Raw genomic sequence first — 22346 nt, 5'->3', positions numbered from 1 at the left:
CACACGTTTAATTACCGCTGGGAGCGAGAGAGAAAAAGTTTCTGCCATTAAAGTTGGAACTCCTGTTCCACACAACTCAGCCGTTTGAAAGGGACAAGGCCTGAGGCTGGATAGACACAACATTCTCTCTCTCTCTCTCTTTAATGTAACGTTCTCTCTATTTCTTGCATGAGTCTTCACTTTTATCTAATTATATTCTCCAAAAATTGAAGGAGAAATGACCACTGTCTTTGAATTCCATTTGTTATTTCAGCATCACAGATACAAACTCCCAACTGACACACTAAGGACCTGAGAATAGTTTGCTAATAGTGAGATCACAAGCTACAGTATACAGTATAGCCTCTCACCAGACAGGAGTTCAATTCAAGTCTAGTTTAATCTTTATTTATCTGGGATGCTGATTTAAACCATGCATTTAACAATGGCTGCCACGTGGCAAGTGCCAAACGGCACATAAACCATTTCTCAGAACAAAACTTATTGGTTGACATTGGGTATATTTATGGTAGAATGCAGACCTCAGTATTTAAAAATATTTGGGCCAGTATGACCACAATCATTAAAATGTCTATATTTCAGCACGCCAGCTAGGAAATAACTTCATAACTTGGCAGGAAGCACAAGGTTTGTGGTGCTCTGCTGAGGAGAATATTTCTTGTTTAATATTGCCCCCTACTGACAAAAATATGAAGTGTCACACCAAGGTATTATCTGGTGCTGTACATAGTGCAAGTACTCCACCTATGGAATGGATGCGGTACTGCCATGTGGAAATCAAATGTAGAAACAGCTTCAACTCCAAACGTCAGTTGATCTAAGTCAACAAACTTAAACCACCATTAATCGCACCAAGCAGAGTTTCGTATTGTGCTCTCTCAAATCTCTCCACTGGTCGGGGATTTCAGTTGATGCAGTCATAAAATGAAGGGAAAAAAGGGAGTGGTCCTAAAACCAAATGAACCAAAAATTTATATTTATAGAGTTTAGAGGATCTGTCATGCAAAAAGCAGACTATACTAACAACACTATATCACCCTCATATTTGTCAGTGCCTGTTGTTTATTTAATCTGTGGCTGCATATTTTGAAATGCATTATGAAGTTTTGCCAAAAACTAATTAGCCTAGGGCCAGCAGAACAGCTGGTAGATCAAATTTGCAAACAGATGTAGCAAAAACCTTTGAAATGCTTCAACTGGACATATTGTCGTTTTTTTGGTAGGAAACGTTGGCTCTAGTCTACTGCTTACAAGTTATTGCACTGGTGTGAACCACCTGTTTTTTTAGAACATATGTTGTAATTCTTTGATGTGAATTGAGCAGAAGAGAGAGAGGACTATGGTGGCTATGTTAGGAGTTTAGGAAACACATCACTTACTGTATACAACAGCTTTCACAGTAGCAAAACAAAACAGGGACCTTGCCAGCAGTTTGATGCTCGCTGTACAAACTACCCCCAGGGGAGAGAGCCATCCTGTCCTGATTGGCTTTGCCCGATCAATCAGGTGAGATTGATCTGTTGCCATGAACCCAACACATCTTTCATGTGAGGTACTGTACGACCTCAGCTGACTGTAAACAAAGACGTATCTGTGACACTACAGAGTTACAATGAGTCAGAGTTGCATGATGCGCAGGTACTAATAAGATCTGGCGATAGATACCCTGAAATTGAAAATGCTACGATATCCCAACTTGTTTTGTACTGATGCTTTAAGAATGGTGCTCTAGTCGGGTTGTAATGAAAGCTACTAGCTCTATTACTGAAGTTTGAGGATTTTGCTGTGGAATCGTTTTAGTATTCCCATCCAAATATTTAGGCATGCTACTGTATGTATGCATATGGTCATTTTAGCATCATGACACCACAACGATGAGCATCTTTTTCCTTACCCTCAGCCAATCAGAGACTGTACTCTTCTTAAGTACGACTGCAGTGGCAGACGTTATGTAACTCTCCTTAAAAAGGCTCAGCGATCAAGGGCCAGTCTTGGACTGCGCTACGCTGCTTAAACATTTACGTTCTGCTGAGGCTAAATCTAATGGCCGAGGATCAACCTGCTGACACTGGCCATTAAGGCACTTGGTGAGAGCGAGCGGGTGATCGAGTGAGGGGCCATCTGCTGCCCAGGGCTGAGAGTTAGAGGAGGAAGATCTGAGATATGAGATCTGAGAAGTAGAGGTGGCCAATGAGAGAGGGAGAGAGACTGGAGCAGCATGGGGGGGGGGGTGTCCTACAGATAAAGCTCTTTCTCTGTGTTACTGTATAAACACACACACACACACTAACTCTCTCTCTCTGTATGTTATGAACATACTCATACATACTCCAATGCTCTCTCTCACTGCTATAAACACAGACACATTGATAGATAGATACGTACTGTATATATCTGTGTGTGTGTGTGTGTGTGTGTGTGTGTGTGTGTGTGTTTATAACTCAGAGAGAGAGAGAAGGTGTGTGTGTGTATGTGTGTGTGTGTGTGTGTGTGTGTCTCTCTCTCTCTCTGTTATAAACACACACACATATTCTCTCTCTCTTTCTCTCTCTCGCTCTCTCTCACACTCAGATTTGGAAAACACACACACCGATATATGCATGTACAAAATCAAATACACACAGTACGATATACGGGCTCTAGAGGGATAACAATGAGTGTGCACTCACACATACAAAACTGCATATGCATGCACTCCCATTTTAGGCTGTGAGGGTGCTGCTAAGCAGACAGGTCTGGTGATGATAACAGCCATGACGCATGAGTGTATGTACTGTACGGCAATTTCCTGACTATTAGCCGCGGCTTACATTGATTTTGCAAAATTTCTTCTTGGTGTTAATATGGTTTTGTTTCTTTTAACTTGCATAAAACACTGTCCTGCGGCTTATACACAATGCGGAGTATACAGGAAATTACTGTACATTGTGCCCCAATGATGTATGTGTGTTCCCAAGTTTGTTTCATGAATTTAATGCATTTTAGCACACACAACAGTACATTAGAGTGCATTATGGCCATTATAGCCACCATTTGTCACACACACCCCTGACACGAGCCATCAATCACTATGTTTGTGAATGCCAGCATGTGTCAGACAGACTGCTCAAAAAGGACATCTTTATCTGGGCCTGAGATGACATTTTATGAAGCTATTCATAAAATGTCATGATTTGGGAGGAGAATGTATTACAACGCTGCAGTGTTCTTTCAACAGGGCCGGCTGGGTTCAAGAGGCTTGCTAATCCTGTCACAATGGGAGAGATGGAGAACAGAGAGCGCTCCCCCAGAGGGGCGAAAGGAAATGAAACACCTGCATCAGACAACACTCGCGCACACACACACACACACACACACACACACACACACACATACTCTATCACACACACACACACACACACAAACACACACACAGTAGAAGCGGGGTGGGTGGGGGCAGAGAGAGAGAGACAGAGAGAGAGAGAGAGAAAGAGAGAGCGAGAGAGAGAGAGTCTCTCTGTGCAAACACATTAGGTCAGAACGCAGAAATACTGCTTTTAAATCATTACCACCACAGTGTTGCTCTCCATGAGACACTGCACTCCAGTCCAACAGTTCAGTCCAAGCCAGCCCAAGTTCTGGATAACCCAGCCACGCACACGTACTGTACATACAGACAGACAGACAACCATCCACAACTCACTGGCCTCCGTTTACATCAACAGCACTGCACCACAGCCTGTGTGAAGATGAAAGGTAGCTTACCATGAAGGCCCAGCGTTGCCTGGGTGGGAAAAAGCAGCCTCAGCATGCACCCAGCAGAGGAAATGAGAAACAGCAGAGAGCTTGCACAACTTAGAGTGGTGGTGTGTGCACGCAAAGACAGTGTATGCACACACACACAAGCACACACACACACACACACACACACACACACACACACACACACACACACACACACACACACACACACACACACACACACACACACACACACACACACACACACACACACACAAAGCACACACCTGCAAACTCCTACTGTGTTATGACTGTGTTCCCGTCCAGTGACCTTCTTGAGTGAACACAGACAGGAGGGGAAGTCACCGTATCAAAAAATACCTCCCCAAATCTAAAACAGTCATACTGCGCTGCCTGCACAGGCCGGTTTCCACAGGCGGCGGAGGAGACTCACTGGTACTGCGAAGCGTGAGCTTCCCCTTCCCACACACCATTCCATTTTAGCCACATTCCATTTCAGGCGCACAGGCCTCAGTTGTTCCACGTACAATAGCTGAATCACTGGCCATTACTAATGCCTGGCCAAAGCCAGCCATCTTCATTGGGGCCAGTGGGAATGCTGTGAGGCCCATGTGAGGGTGGGGATGTGGGATGGGTGGGATGGGACAGGGGATAGGGGGGCAGGCACCCCATTTTTCCTCATTATAACCAGTCTGTGCGGTCAACAACCATTATACAGATGAGACGTGTGTGTGTGTGTGTGTGTGTGTGTGTGTGTGTGTGTGTAGTTGAGCCCACCCCACATGTAAACAGCACGCTTTCACAGACAACACACAGACAGTCTCTCTCTCTCTCTCTTTGCCCCAAACAATCCCTATTTTGCAGATCAAGGCAGCCAGACACAGACACACAGACACACACACACACACACACACATACACACACCTCTCTCTCTCTCTCTCTCTCTCACACACACACACACACCTCTCTCTCTCACACACACACACACACACACACACACACACACACACACACACACACACACTCCTCCCTCTCAGACACAGACACAGACACTGCTTTTTCCAGCTGACTCATTCCCATTGACCACTGGATAGCGGAGGTATTAAGTCTTTTAGGAGAAACAAGTTATTTTGTGCTGATGGTGCCTCTGCCTTACCTGGTAGTAGTAGCCATTGTCCGTCTCGTACGCGTGGGAGTCAACATGTGGTGTCCCCAGAGCTGTTTTCAAGATTTCCTCGCAGCCTAAAAAGCAAACACAGTGTGATAAACAGGCTGAAAATAACTTGTGTTGTATGGATTTCGGATATGGCCGATCTAATTAAGCAATCAGACCCAGAGAGGCAGGCTACACTGATTTTAGAATAGCTAAGGGGCATTGTTAGGCACGATACCCTAGCGGAGTTCTAAAATCAGTGTAACCTACGGGCTGGAGTGGCTTATTGCTTCTCTAAAATGGTTACTACACAGATCTGGCAAGATTTCATAAAATAAAGGAACAGCAACGGGAAATGCAACGATTTAGTCATAGAAAATCATTCTTCTGCCAAGACTGTAACTAAATGGTTGCCAAGCAACATCGAGACACAACTACTTTAACTTTTGTATCAAGTTATAGTAGCGCAGTTTTACAAAATGAAATGTGGTCAAGGTGTATGCTTGTGCTGGATTTTGCAATAGCATCGAACACGATTCAGCCAATCATAATCAAGGACCGGAACTATCTGTTTTAGAAAACAGATTTTTGGATTGAAATGAGCCATTAGCCTGCTACTATGAGGAGATGTACAGTACTGCATAGGCCGACGAAACTGCATGGACACACAAGCACACCCACTTTGTCATTGCTTACATATAGCATACAGCTGAATATTCACAGTGTTGATAATATATTCCCCTTAATGTATTTCACACTTAATTGTAATGGATAACTGGCTAAATTAATAATATTTAATTCAACTGTACATTTATCCTTGGTCAGCTTTTTGTATCAGTCTGGAAACCAAACAATTGAGGGCCCAAGTTGAAGAATCCCAGAGTTTTTCTTCAAATGTGCACACCACACTAAAATTCAGGGCGATCTATAAATCCCATTCTGTGTGTCCATCCTAAAGCCAAGGAGACAAGGTGCAAGGGCACAGCCATTTCAGTAGCAGGTTTATCTTCATTCCCGCAGAGAAGGATAAATGGCTGCTAGTGCCATTTTGAGCCATGGCTGTTTGTCAGAGATAAATGCTGTGTTCACCGGGCTCTTGCGGGAAATGGCTATGGATGTGGGTGTGGTACAGCAAACAGGTCTGAAACACTCACAAGTACATACATACAGTTTCCCCTCGTCAGAGAGGAAGTGACCTAATTCATCAGCAGTGGTGGTCTAAATCCTTTTTCAGTTCACAGTGATATAAATACACTCTACTTAAAAAAAAAAAAAAAAGTTCTCTCAAACTGACATGACAGATCTAACCGTAAACTCTTTTAGGTAGTGCCCAGCTAGATAGCACTCTAAGAGCACTGGGCACTGTTCAAAACAAACATTCTGGACTCCTCACCTCCATGTTTCCGAGCTTTAGCTGTACACACAGAGAGAGTCGCACCACCTCAAGTGCAGCTCTGCTTGTGGCCTCAGTAAGAGAAACGTCATGAATTAGAGATGCTCTGGGAGACATTTGAGGGAGGATTGTATGGGGAACAGAAACATGGCTCTACTCAGAGCTCCAGAAATAGAGGGAGAGAGAAAGAGAGAGAGAAAGAGGGCGGGAGAGCTAGGGTACCAGCTCACAGCATCACTTGGCGATCATGTGACCTTCCCAAGTGGGCCAGTGTTCCGTTTGCCTCAGAACGTTCCGCCAGGATACACAGCCACTGCGGGGAATATACTGGTGCAAAAACAGGCTGTCCCATCTTGCACGCCTCTCTCTCTCTCTCTCTCTCTCTCTCTCTCTCTCTCTCTCTCTCTCTCACACCCACCCACCCACCTCCACCCCCCCCCCCCCCCCCACACACACACACACACACACACACACACACACACACACACACACACACACACACACACACACACACACACACACACACACACACACACACACACACACACACACAGGTGGATAAAGACTGAACAAGAAAGGGTAAAAAGACAGAAAGAAGCTTCCATCTTTCTTACACAAAGAAATCAAATTCTATTTCTTTTTTTATTGTAGGGCTGATTAACAGCAAATGCCAATGGTAAGAATGGTTATAAAATAAAAAAAGATATTGATGATGACATGACGAAGATGATGATGAAGTTGAGAGTAAATGCTCAGGAACATTTTGATAGTGGACTGTCCACTGTGTGCCATTACTGCCTGAGGAGTAACTGCGGCGTATGCAGTGTGTCTCACGACTGACTGATTGGAAACGGGCCCTCTGTGCTCCTGCGTCTCTCTACTTCCTGAGGCGAGCAGGTCACTGGAGGTCATGGCAGACCTGCTGGACACCACGCAGCACTCTGGGCGCTCTGCCCGGTCCCTCGCCAACACACCCCCACCCCCACTTCCTCCCCCTCCACCTCCTCTGCACTGAAGCTGCATCCACTCTGCCAGGACCCCTGCCAACCTCCGCCTTGCACCATCCCTGTGTACCCCCAACCACCCCCCCACCCCCACCTCCCTGCCAGACCACGTCCCTGACTAATCCAGTGTTTGGGAGCTGCGATTCTGAACAAGCGTTGTGCAGACCGTGAGTTACATCCCACCACCTTCGTTCCTCGCCGCCTACACACTACAGTGCCGGGCCTGACACTCAAGGTGCAACAGGATAATAACAAGATGAGGAGAGGATCTGAGGGGTTGGATAAAAGCAGCAGAAGCAACAACATCCTTTACCATGTAGGGGTCCAAGCGCCAATCGGCGCCACAGGTTGGAGCCTGACTCACAGACATTTTCTCTCTCTCCCAATTTCTCTCTCTCTCTCTCTCTTGCTCTCTCTCTGTCGCTCTCTCTTCTCTGTCTCTCTCTCTCTCTCGCTCTCTCTCTGTCGCTCTCTCTCTCTCTCTGTCTCTCTGTCTCTCTCTCTCTCTCTCTGTCTCTCTCTCTCTCTGTCACTCTAAATTAAAAAGCCCCAAAGATAATAAAACATTTTCCAAATGAAGGGAGATAATGGCGACAGTGCAGCTCACAGACTGGTATGGGCATCTGCTGCGGAGAAGGTGGCAGCCCTCAGAGTTCAGGCGTTTGGCAGCAGAACAGGAAATGTCCGGAAAACGGGGAACGGGTCACCGGACTCTGGGTTTGGTCAATGAGAGCAACCAGCCATGGTCCTTTTGTTTTAGGAAAATGAGACTAACGCACCACACCACTCTGGCTCAGATCTCAAACGATCAACAGACTCAATTCTGTAGATACGAACAACGGACGAACAACACCGCAGAATGGCTTTCACATTTGATTTGGTCACCGAGACAAAACATAGAACATAATCAGCGTTTGGTTAACAAAAGAACATTGTATGTTTGTACTTATGAGACATAACAATTGTGTTATTGGTTTCATTACAAAGCTCAGCGAGCTCAGCTACTCCGTTCAGTGTGTGGATGGGTCTGTGGACCGGGACAAAAGAGAGAGCTATGCTCTTGGTTTAGCGGCTGACAGTAACGCCTCAAAGCAAGGCTCCCTAATGAGGGGGAATGAAGGCTAGCACATGAAAAAGTAGAGATTAGCATTTTAATATGGCTCGCTGGGAGAGAGAGGGAGAGAGGTAGAGACACACAACTCATAATGTTTAATCTACTGAGCATCATCACCATAACCATAAAAACCAATCACCACCACCACCGTCCCGGGGATCGCCGACATTTAGAGCTGGAGGTTTGACTCACGACTCCACGGTGACATTCACACACATGGCATTTTGCAATCATCTCCTTCCTCCACTCTCACTCCATCTTGCTTTTTTCCAGAACATCTCCTTCTCACCACAGGCTCTTTCGCTTCATCACTATCTTCATCTTCATCTCCATCTTTGGAGCTATAAGATTAGTTATCCTGCAAGACAGCTCTGAGCATCACTAAGTGAGCCTGTGATTAGTTTTTTCCCCAGCGCTAATCCGGAATCTCTACAAAGCAAATTGCTCGCTCATAGGCTCCGTGTACGCTATTGTCTGTAATCGGCAAGATATCCATTTCTCTCTCTCTGCCCACAGAGGCTGTTTAAGGTCAAGCATTTCTGCGGCTCTTGCAACTCCTGGGCTGGAGCTGATTGGAGTGATATGCTGATTAGTGTAGCCTACTCAGACAACTTCAGGCTCTGAATGGACTTGGCTCTGGTCTGGCAAAACAACATCACATCAGTAGCCTGGGTGAACCCAGACCAACCTGTTAGCAAATTTGGATTTGCTCTGTAGGTCGGTCTGGAAAGCATCCCACTGACATTCATTTCTGAACTTCCCATATTACGACTTCCTGGGTTGTAACCAGCAGTGACATTAAACTTAAATTGGTGCATAGAACTCTTGCCAAATGGTTTCAGAAGTGCAGAAAACACATCTTTCTTGTAAACAAATGTTAAAAATGCAGTTGTTTACTCAATTCCAAAGACAATACACAGTCCTGGATTTTCAGCGATTCGAAAACGTACCAGACCGAGATTAAATCCAGCAACATCATCTCTTCTCTCTGTTAGCATGTTACCGGGGTCATCTCTATGTTCCCCGGGTCCTATGTTCCCCGGTTTTCCCCAAAAGGGTCCTATGTTCCCCGGTTGCAATACATACCGGGGAACATAGGACCCTTTTTGGCAAAACCGGGGAACATAGGACCCTTTTTAAAGTTAAGGGAAAAAAGGGTCCTACAGTATGTTCCCCGGTCCCATACAAAGTGGCGAACATACTGTAGGACCTGGGGAACATAGGTACACTCCCCATGTTACCAATTAGCAATCTCTTAATATGCCATCTTCTCCCATGCCTATTCTCTCTGCTAGCATGTTAGCACTTTAGCAATCTCTTAATATGCCATCTTCTCCCATGCCTGTTCTCTCTGTCATTATGCCATACATCTGTATGGGGACCGGGTGGCTCTGACCTGTGTGTATTTTCTCCCCTGAGTCAGCTAGTTGATTGGCTAAAAACGGCCATGTTCTGGCACACTGGCATTTTTCTGAGAGCTTTGTCATTGGACAGATGCATTGTCCTCCTAAGGGACTGCTGCACTTTGCAGAGTCCTTACTCTCTCCAGGCCTTTGTGCAGATTGATTCTTCAGGCAGGTAGGCTATGCTTTGCTAAAGACACCATCCATTCCACACACAATGGGCGCAAGTGAGTGGCCATGGCATTCACTTGGCTTTCACTGCCTGGAAAGTGGAAACACAATGCTTTACTTCTGCCAACTAAAAGGGAAACCATCTGACACACACACACACCAGTCTTCAAAATATCGACTTACTCCCTGCATCCTTATAACATAAATACACACACACACACACACACACACACACACACACACACACTCACATTCTCTTTCTGATAATGACCTCTGTCTGTGAAATCCCTCACAGAGGTAGCCTTAAATATCTGAGACTGTATTTGAGGTTGGTAAAAGGCTGACGAGGCCTGTTTTCCTGCTAGCCGAAAGCATAAATATTCATACGCGGGTAAGCTTGTTGACACGCGTTTAGAATTGCTTTGATCCCGACCACGACGACATATTAAGTGTATTAATCGACGCTCGAGAAGGAAAAACCGGGCTCTCCAGCCACCCACTCTCATACCTTTGATGGCGAACACTCCATGGCAGAAGTCTTTGAAGTTGATCCTCCCGTGTGCGTTCGGATCCAGATACTTGGCAAACTTCTTCACCTGAAAGAGAGGGAGAGAGAAGAGTCAGCATAATATTCTATCTCCCATTTCTCTCACACGCACACGCACACACACACACACACACACACACACACACACACACACACACACACACACACACACACACACACACCCCCCCCCCCCCCCCCCCCACACACACACACACACACACACACACACACACACACACACACACACACGCACACACGCACACACACGCTGGTTGTAATAGTTGAAGTAAATAGATGACGTGTTGTGTGGGCAGCATTTGGCTTCTTGCAGCCAAACAGCATAAAACAGCCTAACAATCTTTGTGATTAATCAGCCTGCATGACTCAGGGGTGCCAGCAAGTGATCGGAACAGTGTGCATATTTATCAGCACGTGGGATGTGCGAACCCATGACGCCTCATTATGTAACGTGTCAAACACACTCGAAACCTTCTCATACATGAGAAACATGGCAAATTTGGCTTAAAGAGACCCTATGCAACTTTTTCATAGTCATAAAATCGCTCAGAAATCGTTGTTTTGTTTGACTGACCAGTTTCATCGAAAACAGTAACATTTCCTCCCGCCCCCAGTGTCCATATCCGCTATTGCAACCTTGCAGTTTCTGCAGTAGACGATCGCTCCTTGTTTACATCTGGAAGTCAGAGACGCGTAAGGAACAAGAAGAACCACGCTTGCAATTTATATATTTATATATAGCCTACAGTATTTATGTATAAATATACCCGCTAAAGCTGTCGGGAAGCTCAGCAGAGAAATATGCAAACATAAAATGAGCAAAAACGAAAAACGAAAACGAAACCAGAGATGAAATCGCCAATCCTGCATAGTTCCTCTTTAAAGGGGGAAAAACAACAAAAGTAAAAAAATAGGGAAATGTGTTTTTCCATTGTACAGAAAAATAGCAAATAATGACATTTGTTTTTCAACACGGATTTCAATTCAGTCATATGAAAATGTGCTTCAAGGTTCTACACAATTGTCCAGAAAAATAACAAATAAAAAAAACGACTAGACTTTTCTTAGTGTATAGGTTTCGATTCAGTCATCTTGAAATGAAAGGTTCGAGTTATACACAATTGTATGTCAAGCTTGGTGATTTGGAGTGCGCAGGACGACACATGAAAAAAAAGCCTTGACAACGTGTGATCTGATCCGGTGATCCACTGATTCATATTCTAACTGGATTTCCTCCAGATGACTAGAAGTAGATGGAGGCGTTCGGTGAGAGAACAAGGCTGTGTCATCCCCAATCACAGAGGCATCCCTCAGACTTAGAGTAAGAGCTCTGCGCTCGCTTAAGTCGTCATGTATTATGCATCGCCACGGAGAAATAATTTATAACAGTCCAGAACACAAAGCGATGTGGAAAAGGGAGAGGGAGAAAGAGGAAGAAAAGAGGGAGATAGAGACTCTGAGTGAGAGAGAGAGAGAGAGAGAGAAAAATGGGGGGAGAAAGTGCATCAGCAGGGAGGAAAAACCAAAGTGCAGAGTTTGAACGTGCGATAGAGAAAAAAAAGACAGCAATAGAAAAAGCTAAAACGAGAGAGAGTGAGAACGACTGAAAAGAAGGTCAGATGTAAAAGCCTGAACCTCGTTATCCTTGTGACATGCAGCTACAGTACATCGGCTAGTCCTCAGACATGCTGTTGTCATTTAATGACTTTAGAAGTGTGACGTGGAACACTGTGTCTTGATGAAAACACATTCGCTACATGGCAGCTACATAAGCACTAGGACTGTGATCGTCATTTGATCGTCGTTGGGTCGTCGTTTGATGTCGAGGCCAATCAACCCAGAGCCCAGAATGCACCTAACAACACAGAGTGTGCATCAAAGCAGACCGCCTCTGATGGGTCTCAGAGAGGCTGTGTTCATGGGCTGAGGAGGCAGAGAGGAGAGGGAGCTGTCACTCAGCACGACGAAATCTGTATTATGACACAGACGATTGATAGGTGTGTGTCACCGTGTCCCTGGGAGACCATGGAAAAGTGGACTGTTATCTGATGCCGCAAACACACATGCGCCCAATTTGGTCTGATGCATCAAAAAATGCATGACAGCATAACAAGTAGCCCAAGGACTACATAAACTCACATGTCTACAGTATACACGTACGCACACACGCACGCACGCACACACACATACACACAGATAGAGCCGCAGACATACATACCACACCCATGTACACACACAAGAAAATGATAACATGAATGCACACTCGTTCGCACATCAAGTGAAACTTTCGCGGCATCAGCTCATGTGACAACCTGTTGATGAGCATCCCAGTTCATTAGCAGCTTGCCGCGCTTGCTCGTTCACACTCAACGCCCCTCACACCCCAGACGCCAGCATCACCTCGCACAGGTGTTCACACCTGCTAAATACAGATCAGAGCGCACAGCACGGGGCTCATCATCACTCCTCAGAGCAGAGAGCAGAGAGCGAAAACCAAGCACGAGGAGGTGCAGGCGATGTCAGCTCTGCTGCGCGCGCGCGTCTAGCGCTCACCCAGTGGTTTATTCTGGAGAATGACTCATCAAGGTGCCACAGGAAGTGATGCGCATGTGAGCTGTGAACAGAGAGGTGGTAGAGAGGGGAAGGAGGAGGCATACATTTACACACACACAGCACACATACATTTACACACACATACAGTACACACACGGTGTGCACACACACACACATTGACACAGCACCCACACACACAGTGCACACATATAGTGCACACACAGCGTGCGCGCACACACACACACACACACGTACGTGTCTCACAAATGCACTGCACATGCATTTACACACACATACGGTAACCACGCGTACCGTACACACCTGACAACCCCACCTGAATGCACAAACTGAGAGAAGTGCACCAAGAAAACAGAAGAAAGAGAAAGAACATGCCCAACACATACAGTATATAAACACAGTTCATGTTTAACATGCTCCATCTACAATAACAAAGACAGGGACAGGGAGAGAGAGAGAGAGAGAGAGAGAGAGAGAGAGAGAGAGAGAGAGAGAGAGAGAAAGAGAGAGTGAGTGAGAGAAAGGGAGAGAGAAAGAGAGAGAGAGAACAGAAAGAGTGGCAGGAATGAAAGGGAGAGCAAAGCTGACACAAACAGGGGGGGGGGGGGATGGGGGGGGGCTGGGCGTCGTGATCAAAGGCTGCTGATTAAGCTGCTGCTGCCGTTGCCACCCGTGGATTTGGGGGAGAAGCGGAAAGAACAGGCACAGGGCAGGGGGGCAGCCAGAGTTCAATAACCCCCCAGCAAACACACACACACACACACACACACACACGTTTCAACCAGAACACCACATTCACCTACTCTCCACAAGTAAGGTAAGGGTAAGGTTTTAGAGATGAAGAGAGAGAGAGAGGGAGGAGGAAAGGAGGAAGAGAGAGAGACGAGAGGAAAGAGAGTGAGGACGCTGACAATCACAAGGAGTGAAGGCCTGGGGAGAGGAAGGTAGCAGATATAGAGCCTGGCTGTTCCCATACTACCTTGCACACGATTTGATTCATGCTGCTAAGGTAGCGTGGAAACTACCGCCCTAATTTTTGCCTCAGATAGGGGACCAATCAGAACAGGGGGGAAAGCAAGACGATGATGAGCTATGCACAGACGCATTTGATAGACATCCATAGCGCCCAATGAATGGATCTGGCCATTATTTCAAATACGAGAAAATGAACGTTTGGTTGCCAGACCACGTCTCATTGAGAAGTGGTAGGCGCTAGCCAGGCTAGAGCTAAGGTGTATTTTGATTGGCTTTAGAGATCAAATAACAGCAACCTGTAAACTGTACCTGCAATTACTATCATGAGAAAGACACATAAAAGCATAAGAGCAAAAGAGCAGTGAGTGGATGAATCTCTGTTTAACAACATCCTGACGAAAGCCAATCTGTGTAATAATAATTGATATTGTTCACGGTGAGCTCTCTGCGAACTGCACAAGCAGTACAAGGTGGTGTGGCACTGCCATTAGTAATAGTGGTGGGGGAAAAAATCGATTCTGTTCAGTATCGCGATATTTTGTGCACACAATTAAATCGATACTTGTAGCTCAAAGTATCGCAATACTTAATTATAGAATTTAATTATCCATTTTACTTTTATTTGAGTCGAGTTTACTCAGGGTTTACTCTGATCACATTAAATTAGCTTATTACGCTTATAAGGGGGGCACTTGTTGTGGTGTTTCATTGTGCATTCAACAGCAATAATAAATGAAAATGGCTTCACAATCACAACCTGTTGTACACGACACTCTACACTATGTATTTCGGTTTTCAACAAAAAGTGAATAGTAAGGACCTTGACATGCACCATGCCATTGCAAAGTGAATTGAACAGTGTTATTTTCTTAATTTTTTGTAATGACTTCGAATAATATGAGACATGAATAGCAATAGGCCTATATCGCAGAATCAAATTGCAATACTTGTTGTATCGCAATATGTTAAGAATCGCAATATTATCGAATTGTGGCCCAAATATCGCAATAGTATCGATTCTTAATTTTTTTGCCAATTCCCACCCCTAATTAGTAAACAGATCAATTCCGAGCGTAAACTGATCTGCCATCATTGCAGAATATATGCAAACACTGATCTGCCAATTTAATAAACTCTGAAACTCAAATACAAACAGAACAACAGAGAGAGAGAGAAGAGAAGAAAAGGCCGAGAAACAGAGAGACGCAGAGGAACCCGAGAGGGGGGAGGTGAAGTCTGTCAGAATCTGGCAAAGGGTCACATCTTCCTGGACCAAACATGCGCTGCAGCATCTCCCATCTATTCAATATTTATCATTGTGACGAGTTACATAAGCCAGAGAAATAATGAAATATTCACTGCTTAAGCAGTGCAGCAGTTGCTAAGCCACAACCTGTCCAATGGAGAATGGCAGAGAAACCTTGGACTTGACATTGGCTGTTGTGTGGTTGCGGGAGAGGAAGGAGGCAGCAGGGCACTCCTCCAACTCCAACTCCTCAGACTGGGGAAGGGTGCGGGACGGCACTGCAGAGCAGAGCAGAGCAGAGCAGAGCAGCTGCACTGATGCTGATTTTGAATTCAGAGATGGAGCGGGTCTCTGTCTGATCGCTCAAGAAAGGAGGGCTCCAGAAAGAGCTCAAAAAGCAGAGTTTAACTGTACAAAGGGCTAGGAACACCAGAGTTTAACTGTACAGCCAGATGATACATTCAAGGGTAACATCCAGGCTTCCGCAAAAAAAATAGGATTTGATTAGGTTGAGCCGAGGTAACAAGTAGTAAGATGACAATTTTCTTAACAGCTACTCAGAATATCAGAAAAAATGGTTTATTTTACTGTCTATGGAGAAGAACAAGTGAGTCGTAAAGCCGTTGGGCCCGGAAAGAGATTTACTATCCCATTAAATCATTCCTTAATAACCGAATGGGCTCAGAACCCCAGAGCATGGCACTAGAACAAACGGAGGAGAACCCCAGAGCATGTCTTTAGAACAACGGACTCGGAGCTCCAAAGCATGGCTCTAAAACAAAGGGCCAAAAGACTCCAAGCAAGAAAGAAAGAGTCCAGAAACACAAACAGAGTACGGCTCTATTAAGAAGGATCCACAACACAGAAAAATAGACAGAAGAGATTAATAGACCAAGTGATGGGAGACTGTTGACTGCTATCGGCCTATCTGCAAATACAGCATACTGGTGTCTTTGGTTGATGTTTATCTGTTACGCTGCATCAATTCTGCACAAGCTGAATATTAATAAGGGCTGAAAGATTCTTTTTTTATGTTTGTTGTGTCAATACCACTAAAACAAATAAAAGAAACATCTAAAAAATACTGGTGTTGGCATCAATTGTTGGTTATTGTTCTTATTAAGATGGGCACCTATCAGTCCAGAACTTCACAATCGGTGCATCCCAAAGAGGAGGTGTTGTAATCACCTGTACACAGAGGAAGACCCCTCACTACTCTGAGGGCCATGGTCATTCTGTTCCACACTGGATTGTTCTCTCTCACTCGCTCGCTCTCCATCTCTCTCTCCATCTCTCTCTCCATCGCTCTGTTTGCTCTCTCAAGGCCACTGCACACACCCCAGAGGAGGGGAGGTGGAGTCTCTGCTCCGCAGGGACACGTGTACCCACACACTCCCACAGCATACACACACACACACACACACACTGACTCTGCATCACACACTGCTGCGTATCGCAACCAGAACGAATGGAGAAAGGAAGAGATGAAGGAGAAGGAAGAGGAGGGGAGGAGTAGAAGGGGGAGTTGATCGCAGTTCTTCTGTATGTGTGTGTGTGTGCGTGTGTACTGTATATGTGTGTGTATGTACAGTAAGTCTGTGTGTGTGCATGTGAGTATTCATGCCTACCTATGTCAGTGTGCAGGAGGGGGGATGTTGTGTGAGCGTGCCTGTATCAGTAGCATGTACACTCATCTATGTGTGAGTGAGCCAGTGTGTGCTCAGTGTCAGTGGCATCAGATTGAGCGTGGCTGGTGGACGCTTGTCTCCCATGGCTGTTCAGTGATCAGTGTCACCAGCATCCCTTCTGCCCAACCTCGTACGTACAATGACTCACAGTCAGTGGACCCACACGCACACAAAGGTCCTACTATCACTCAACAGCCTCTCCGCCACCCAAGACATCTACGACTGTCCCTGTGACCGCCGATTACATCATACTCGGCCAGGGTTACTGTACAGTGCGCCGCCAACCACAGCCATCTGCACTGGCCAATGCCACGGCTTGAGTGAGTGAGTGAGCGAGCGAATTGATTGGAAAGGGGTCTAAGAACACAGTGTTCTCACGGCCACTGAGTTTCCATTCCATATATTTACTATAGCATGAATCTGAGGATGGCAACGCTAACTGGAAACCATTTCAGTGAGGTGAAATGAATTGTCTTTGGCATCTTTGCAAAGCAGTAAAACCAAAGAAAAGCAGCATCTGTAACAGAAGCTAAAAATGCTAATATGGGTTAAAAACAAAATCAAAATGGATTGGATTAGCAGAGACAGAATGAGTGATCATCAGAGGGTGTGTGGCACACAAAGAGGTTCACACTGTTGTTGCCGGGCAATAGAGCTGGTTATATATTGCTAGCACTCCAAATACATGGCCATAAAGTACTACAATATCAACATAGTACTGTAAACAAGCAAGCCAAGGGTACAACCACCATGACAAAGTCTACTCCATTCTCTCAGGCTCCTGTAGTCTAACTGTCCTCTGTCTGACACACAGTGCCATTTACAGTAGGTAAACACATTAACCGGAACCAGCAATCATATTTGGACACGGCCATGTTCTCAGAATCAAATCAGGACAATTAATGCCTGAAATTAATAATGAAGCCACAGTGAGATGACTGCCGAGAGGGTGAGGAAGCAACACCTGTGTGATAAGATGGTGGCTTCTTTGGGCTATTTTCCACTCAACGGTAAACAGGAGATTTCATTTTCATTCGGGAGAAGCATGATTCTCCTCCACACTGATTGTCTGATAGTAATAAAGCTAAAGGCGCATTAGCAACGCAGCTAAAGGTGCTTAGATTCAACAAAATGACCAAAGACAGTCAAAGACCCTTGTTAATACAAACATATTTATTTTCATGTGCTGTAAATCATGCAAGGCAAGGCAAGGCCAAAAGCATGGTTCTAACTGTGCTCTCTCTCTCTCTAATGAATGTGTCCTCTTTATCTTCCATGGCGAGGAACAGAAAGCTATTTTGTCAGTCACCCGATAAAATCAGCTACCTATTTGTTGACACTGCAGAACATCAAGCTACCATTACTTAATTTCACCACTGTTTAAACAGATACAGTTCAGCAAGTCCTCTATTAGGTTACTATGAAAAGTGAGGAAACCATAACGGCTGACAGAAAGAAGGTAAACATCACCATACCCTGGATCACCCCCATGTGGGGGAAAGAAAAGGATTCAATTTTTTTTCCAATGGAAAATCCATTAATGAGAGAATAATGGTCCATGCCCAGGTGCTAGAACTGATCTGGATCACATAGAATGCATAAGCAAAGCTCACACACACACACACACACACACACACACACACACACACACACACACAGAGAGAGAGAGAGTGCCACCCAAGCAGCACTGTCAGATCAGTTCAGCATAAGTAAGTAACCAGTAAAACAGGCTCCCTCTGCTCTCCATTGGCCTGACCTGGATACCAGAGGCCCAAAACAATATGGGTCTCCTCTCCTGATCTGACGCCCCACTGGTCACATTTTCACAAAGGGTTGTGGGGGGGTGGCAGTGATGGGTGGATGCCTCTCGACACCACCACCTCCTCACACATCCATCCACCCTCTACCCCTCCACCAGCCTTCGACTGACCGACCACAGCCTGAGCATCCGCCACCAGTTTGTTGCGCAGGTGTATCCATGGTGACGGCAGGGCAGGCGCGGGAGCGGGAGCGGGAGCTGGAGCCGGAGCGAGCTGAAGCGCTCCACTCAGCGGCTGTTATTTTTAGCGGCCACCAGCCGCCTATAGATGCCTGAGCCATCAAACACGCACGGCGCGCTTAACGACCCGAGACATTCGTGTCACGTTTTCAAGACCGGTCCCCGAGGGGGGGGGGGGGGCAAATCATAAAATAACACAAAAACAAACAAACAAGCTACTGATGGGGCCCCGGCTGGTTGGACAGTATTAGGCCAGAGAGCGGCGGGCGAGAGGCCCGCGTCTGTGTGGCTTTGAAAAACATGCCACACAAGGTGCCCCAGTTCACATCGTTAGAACCACAACAGCAGTAATGGCCGCGATCCTGTGATGGATGAAGAGCAGAGAAGGAGATGATGGGGGAGTAGGTCGGTCTCATCTCTCTCTCTCTCTCTCTCTCTCTCTTTCTCTCTCTCTCTCTCTCTCTCTCTCTCTCAGAATGTGCCTCAGGTTTGGTCACGCTTTGAGGGACCACCTGCGCTGCGTGGAGGACAAGATTACCGCGGCGTGCGCATCAACAACACAGAGGTACAGTACAGCACACTGGTGGGTGTGACGGCCGTGCAGGATTCTACAGTATTCACACAAGGGGGGAAACTGGAACAGCACTTAACACTTATACAACACTGTCATCACCAATACCTGCAACATTTAAATGTCATTCTGAACACTCTAGCTATTTAAGCTTCATCCAGCATGTCAGTATAACATCAGAGATGTTTTTAGGGCATCTAATGCATTTATTACAAGCCGATTCTCAACTGCTTCTCCAAGGGTCTAATAAACAGCCAAAAGAAACAGACTTCTGGAGGCAAAGAAATGTGTCTATGGTATGCAATACAATTTGCAACAACTTATCTTTGCCGCAGTCAAATGTGAGTTGTCAACAGTAGTTTATACTAGCCACTAACAAGACATCTATTTCAATTCTCCAAAAATATTTCTACAAAACCAACCCTTGTGGTGGATGAGGATGCTTAGTGTCCTTATTTCCCCTGGATGCAAATGTCTAGAATGCCTTCATGGCACTCACCCCTTCTAAGGTCTGGCCCTGAATATGGCAGAGCCTGTAATTAACAGACTAAAACTACCACAAGGAGACTCCTTTTACATAAGAATATATGCGCTAGCTTTGAACGCAGAACTGATTGCATTACTACAAAAGAGATGATTGTAAAGAGATAGGTGATGCCAAATATAGGTTTAAAAGAGACTTAGCTCATCTTCGCCACCTATATTGAGTTACACCCACACTACATACATTGCTTCTATAGCTTTTTCACAAGCAGTCAAGTACTCACTGAAGAAAACCTAATTACATCGCACAGTTCTGGCTGTCAACATAAGCACAGGGAGGACTTATGACAGTGCTCTGTCAGGCTTAAGCTATTATTTGGCTGCAATTTAGAGTAATTTTCAATGATGGGTGTTCTGTTGGCTGATTACAGAGGCTGCAGTACATTTGGGGATTGGGGAGGACACCTTCTAATCATCGACAACAGCTTGTTAAGAAAACCCTAAAAGTGCTTTAAATTAAGCATCACGTCACCTTATTCAACCGACACAAGCAGACTTTTTTGATCATTTTACAGAATTTATGTGTGATGGGAGAACTGCCATAGTTCACACATAACAACCACTACAACAGCAAGAGTAATATGTTAGGATGTAAAAAAGAAGATGAAGATTTATTTATTTATGTTTTACTCTGAAACATAAGCTCTTAGCCTCACGAGATCCAAATGAATATCTGCTACAACTTAAAGGCCGATGGTCAAATCTGAATAGAACCTGATAATAACCACACAGAGAGGCTTTGAATGGAATGATGGCAATGCAATGCAATAACAGCCAGAGATACCAGCCTTTCCAAGGGCATTCTCCGACTCGTTCCATGGCGACATGATCAGCAATGGCACCACAAAAGTGGGTGAAGTGCTCAACAAAAGAGCAGCTTAAGCTCAAACTGAGCAGCAAGAAGGTTATCACCTGTCATCAGTCAAAACAAGCAATGGACTCATAACACTGTTTTGGGCAAACCACAAAGGTTTCAGGGCTGAATGTATTTTCAGCTGAATGTCTGTGATTGTACTGCATACTTCCATTTGTATGGTTCTAAGGAGATCTGAAATGAACGATTCCAGTGTAACTCTCTGTTACAACACCAGAGTGTTGTATCCATAAGAATAATACATAATAGACTTGTGTTTAGGCCATAATGATCCCAAAGGAGATGAGAAGAAAAAAGGCTATTTTTTTTCCCTTCAGATTTGATTATTGCAACAGACTAGGCCTATACAATATCTGCGTTGTAGTAGTGTAGGTTCCAAATAATATTCCCTGATGCCTGCAATCAAGTGTGCAATAAGCCGTCATACAACCAAGGCGTTGAAAATGTCAATAGGCTATAGAAAAGTAATGTGTTGCAAATATTCATAGCCTAGCCTAATGTATGGATCCTTGTCGATAATATTATGCAATCACTCTCCGGAGTCTCCTTCCCTGGCAGAGGATTGAGACAGGGCTCTCTGCACTCTACATACCACCAAGGTGAGCTACATGAATAAGCATTACAATTAGTTGTAGTGAATGGCTTAAGGCAGCGAGAATAAGTCAACCATCTAAACGAAAATCAGATCAAGATCACTAGTATCACTGTCCAATGTTATGACAACCTGTTAATGAGAACTGGCAAAGCAGCAAGTTGATCCAATGATGTCATTTTATTTCTGATGTGGTTTAAATATGACAGAGATTAATTTTACTACATCTTTTGTCTGTAGCCCAGCAGACGGAGTGTTTATTTTCAACCGTCCATCCTTACCATGATATGCAGCATACAGTTTGATTAGTGAACCTTACCTCATCCCCCTGACCGAACTGAAGACCAAGGTCTACGAGGTGTTCAATGCGAATATAGCCGTCTGCATCCTCGTCACAAACGTCGAAGACTTCTTTCAGCTTTTTCAGAAACCCCAGCAGCTGTTCCTGGTCAGGGAAGACATTGCCGTCCATTGTTGTACTTGAGTTGTTAAAGAGAAAAAAAATTACATGCACTCCGAGGGAATCCGTGCGATAGGCGCCATCATCACCAGCGCTCACTGCTTCGCTTCTCAGCGCGCAACGGTGACATCAGCAGCATCACTGGATGAGCGGAAAGGTCCATCGAGTAGGTGGTAAGGGGTAATCGAGAATCATAATTAACACTCCTCCGTAAGATATCATCTTAAGAAATTACCCACGGGATATATGATGGCCAACAATAATTAATACATTAAATCAATCC

General features: G+C 45.2%; 1 protein-coding gene across 1 annotated transcript in view; it reads right to left on the bottom strand.

Moving 5' to 3' along the window:
* The window catches only part of rab11fip4a (RAB11 family interacting protein 4 (class II) a), a 65534-nt gene extending 43421 nt beyond the window's left edge, over positions 1-22113 (bottom strand). Inside the window, exons 1-3 of the mRNA XM_062532747.1 lie at positions 21923-22113; positions 10488-10575; positions 4898-4983 (exon numbers count right to left, since the gene is read on the bottom strand). Coding sequence (XP_062388731.1) covers positions 4898-4983; positions 10488-10575; positions 21923-22075 — 327 coding nt within the window. The 5' untranslated portion in view covers positions 22076-22113. The remainder of the gene's footprint in view (positions 1-4897; positions 4984-10487; positions 10576-21922) is intronic.
* Between the last annotated feature and the right edge of the window lie 233 nt (positions 22114-22346).

This window comes from Sardina pilchardus, chromosome 3 (assembly GCF_963854185.1).
Source record: "Sardina pilchardus chromosome 3, fSarPil1.1, whole genome shotgun sequence".
Classification (NCBI taxonomy): Eukaryota; Metazoa; Chordata; class Actinopteri; order Clupeiformes; family Clupeidae; genus Sardina; species Sardina pilchardus.
Note: the sequence above shows the minus strand (reverse complement) of the source record. Positions and strands in the feature narration are given on the sequence as shown.